The 3,757-nt window shown below is 53.4% G+C and overlaps 1 protein-coding gene across 2 annotated transcripts in view; it reads left to right on the top strand.

Moving 5' to 3' along the window:
* The window catches only part of GNB3 (guanine nucleotide binding protein (G protein), beta polypeptide 3), a 10,167-nt gene that overhangs the window by 4,271 nt on the left and 2,139 nt on the right, over positions 1 to 3,757 (top strand). The window contains exons 2-8 of one of the 2 annotated variants that reach the window (XM_009698108.1): positions 575 to 676; positions 1,271 to 1,309; positions 1,484 to 1,590; positions 1,699 to 1,762; positions 1,879 to 2,041; positions 2,143 to 2,209; positions 3,142 to 3,343. In XM_009698108.1, coding sequence (XP_009696410.1) covers positions 620 to 676; positions 1,271 to 1,309; positions 1,484 to 1,590; positions 1,699 to 1,762; positions 1,879 to 2,041; positions 2,143 to 2,209; positions 3,142 to 3,343 — 699 coding nt within the window. In that variant the 5' untranslated portion in view covers positions 575 to 619. Of the gene's footprint in view, positions 1 to 574; positions 677 to 1,270; positions 1,310 to 1,483; positions 1,591 to 1,698; positions 1,763 to 1,878; positions 2,042 to 2,142; positions 2,210 to 3,141; positions 3,344 to 3,757 lie in introns of those variants that run through there. The other variant, XM_009698109.1, reaches the window with a different exon arrangement.

Here is a 3,757-nt window from a genome sequence, read left to right as displayed (position 1 = left end):
CCCCCTTTTCCCCTTTTTTTTTTTTTTTTTTTTTTTGATGGGAAACTAGAAGGGAACCCTGACAGAGCACCTCAACAGTGTGCAGATTTCCTTGATGGTCGAAGAGCTGGTGAGCACTGACTGGTGATGCTTTGCCTAGGACAAATGATAAGGAGTAGCCACTGGGCTCCTCTCATCACGTTTCCTCCTCCTAGAGCTGAGATGGACAGCTTGGCCATGGACAAGGAGAAGCTGATGAAGAGGACCCAGGACTTTGTAAGGCTTGCAATGGAGAGGCTAAAAACAAAGAGGTGAGGGGGCAAGCATGGCCAGAACCTCAGCAAGATGCTCTGGAGTTCTTCAGCTTCCCAGTGTATGTGTAAGCAGGTTAGAAGACAAAACGGACCTTTGATCAGGCCCAGTACAACCTTTCCAAAGGCTAAGGGCTTTGTCCAGATACAGCACAACATTACCAAGCGTTCAGTCAAGAAACGGTTGCTAAGCCTTTATCAGAGATGCCTACATTTGCATAACTGAGCAGTCATATTAGTGCCCTTTCTACCTCACAGCTCTCTTCTTGGATTTGTGTCCCCAGAATCAAGCCTGCCCCGCGTGGAGGAGCCACCCCTAGGTCAGAAAGATGGGGGAAATGGAACAGATGAAGCAGGAGGCTGAGCAGCTGAAGAAGCAGATTGCGGTAATGCTGGTGACAGTCATGAAACTGCTGAGAGAGGGTCTGCCCCTGCCCCATGCCCAGGTTCTCCTCCTCAGCCACAGCTGGGAGTCAAGCTTTTTCCATGGAGTGGAGCTTTTCTCCATGAGCTTTTTCCTTGGAGCCCTATGCAGTTCTGCACAGCCCTTTAAGTGCTAATGGAGATCTTCATAGCATGGTGGGGGGAAGAGGCGGAGGGGAAGTGAGAGAAGAGGGGACACTACAACAGTGAGAAGGAAGTGGCCATCGGCATTGTGTCTGCAGGGGGCCAAAGAGTGTAGTGTGTCCCCATGACCTCCTCTGTCTGGGAGGCAGCTGGTCTTCTACCAGGCGGGAGGATCCATAGAAAGGGTGTAGCATGGGGAACTGGATGCTGAGCAGCTTTTGGCTCACTTTCCTGATGTCTGACTGGTGCCCTAGTCGGAGACCAGCATCCCCCCTGTGCTGACCACAATCCAAACACAGCAAAGCCACAGTTCCTACTTCTAGCAGCCCCCAGGCCATGCCCCTGAATTTCACTTGTCATTGCCTTCATCACACGGCTGTTTTCTGTCTCATCTGTGCTTGTCTCTTCTCCAGGATGCCCGGAAAGCTTGTGCAGACACAACGCTGGCTCAGGTAAGGGACAGGGCTGGCTGGGCAAGCGAGTCTGTGTGGGGGTCAGCCAGCATGGGTCACTAAAGGGGGGCTCTCTCCAGTTCGGAGGCAGAGTTAGGAGGCAGAGGTGTGGGGAGCAGTAAAGCTCCTGCCAGTCCAAGATTAATTCTTCTTCTCCCCACACGCTTTCCTCAGATTGTGTCTGGAATGGAGGTTGTTGGCCGCATCCAGATGCGGACCCGAAGGACCCTGCGTGGGCACCTGGCCAAGATCTACGCCATGCACTGGTCCACGGACTCCAAGTGAGAGAGATGCTGCTCATCTGGGTGCAGGGCAGCACGTGGGTGTGCAGGGAAAGAAGGCTCTGATGGGAAGAGAGCTACTAACATGATCTTGTTCCTCTCTCACAGACTTCTGGTCAGTGCCTCACAAGATGGGAAACTGATTGTGTGGGACACATATACAACGAACAAGGTAGGAGTCAGCCGGCTGCAGCAAACTGGGATGCTGGAGTGGATCCCCTCAGAGCTAGTGCCCTTGCCCTGCTCTCTCTGCTGCCAGGGTCCCAACATGGTTTCTTGTCCTCTCAGGTTCATGCCATCCCTTTGCGTTCTTCCTGGGTCATGACCTGTGCCTATGCCCCCTCAGGCAATTTTGTGGCCTGTGGGGGCCTTGACAACATGTGCTCCATCTACAACCTCAAGACTCGTGAAGGCAACGTCAAAGTGAGCAGGGAGCTCTCAGCCCATACAGGTGAGTGTGCTGCCTGCCTACAGCCTGGGTGCCCTCTGCTCCCAAACCTCACCCCTCTAGCCCTGCCCCGTTTCTCATATTTTCTTGTTCGCACTTCCCAGGTTACCTCTCCTGCTGCCGATTTCTTGATGACAACAATATTGTCACTAGCTCTGGAGATACCACATGGTGAGTGTTATCTTGTGCATCCTAGGGACATGACCTCTGGCTCTTAGAGGCACAGCACACATCAGCAAGTGCAGCCCTGTTGCTCTGCAGCAGTCCACTATCTAAGGACGAATTGATCCTACATGGGAAGGCCACACAGAGCACTTCAGGATGTCAGGTCCGTTCTTCCTCCCTTGGCAGAACCCTTCCCAGTTGAGGTCAGGTCAAGATGCAAGTCTATTGGTGACGCAGTAGGTACCATGTTGTCAGCTGTCACAAAGCACAGTGTCATTTATCACAGGACAGAAAACGTAAATTTACGTGAATCCCACACATGTGCTCCACTTCTCAAGTCTTGCCTGTTGTGCAAGGGACACCTGCAAAGCCAGTACCTGGATCCTTTGGTTCCTCGCTTTCAGGTCTCGCTATGTTGTGGCTCTGAGCACTGACAAGTCTTTATTCACCCCCACCCTATCCCAACACCTGCTTTGGAAGAACCTCTTGACTGAGGATGAGCCAGGATGTGGCATTTCCATCAGCGATCAAGGTTACACAGGCCTTGCTTGCCTGACTGTCATGTGGGATCCCAGTGAACATGGCCCCTGCATCCTATGAACGTGGATACAGCAGACCTTTTTCAGCTGTTTGCCTGTGGGTCCCTCTTACCTCCTCTCAGTATTCCCTTCAAGTGTTGCAGTTATGGGAATATGGTCAAACCTCACACACCTCCAGCCTTAGTCTAACTCTGCTTTGGCAAAGGTATGACCAGCAAGAGCTGTGAAGCCATCTCCTGTTGTATACAGCTGACTCCAGCGATACCCTCAGCTGTTTTCCCATGCTGTAGCCGGGCCCACGGCTTCCCTCCTTTTGTCTGTGAGTGGGACAGCTCTTCAGGTCAGCTGTCGATCTGTTCTGCCCAGGCTGGCTCTGAGAATTTCTCTCCTCTCCCACAGTGCGCTCTGGGACATTGAGACGGGGCAGCAGAAGACTGTGTTCCTGGGTCACACCGGAGACTGTATGAGCTTGGCCGTCTCCCCAGACTTCAAACTCTTCATCTCTGGGGCTTGCGATGCTACTGCCAAACTGTGGGATGTGCGGGAGGGCACCTGCCGTCAGACCTTCTCAGGGCACGAGTCCGATATCAACGCCATCTGCGTATGTATGCTGTCTGCACAGTGGTGGGGAGGCGAGAAAAATGGGGGGTGGACCAGCTCTGAAACAGGGTCTTGGGACAAGGGTCTCAGGCCAGCTCTGAAACAGGGTCTTGGGACAAGGCTGAAAGAAGCTGTCACAGTCGTGTGGGGAACAAGGGTCTCAGAAGACCTTGGCCCCATCACTCAGCCTGAAGCAGGGAGGGCCTGAGGTCACTGAAATTTGGAAGCTGGCTTTTGCTGGGCACCAAAGCATCCTGCTCTGGCTCAAAGCACTGCTTGGACGCAGCCGGCACACTGTGGTCTGTGGAGCTCAGCACCCTAACACAGGCTCTGGTGCAGCTTTGCGTATAGCGCTGTTGGGAACCATGGTTCAGGCATGCTCCAGGAGCCCTGGCACAAGACACAAGTGAGGCAG

This window comes from Cariama cristata, unplaced genomic scaffold (genome assembly GCF_000690535.1).
Source record: "Cariama cristata isolate BGI_N322 unplaced genomic scaffold, ASM69053v1 scaffold5694, whole genome shotgun sequence".
NCBI classification, from domain to species: domain Eukaryota; kingdom Metazoa; phylum Chordata; class Aves; order Cariamiformes; family Cariamidae; genus Cariama; species Cariama cristata.
Note: the sequence above shows the minus strand (reverse complement) of the source record. Positions and strands in the feature narration are given on the sequence as shown.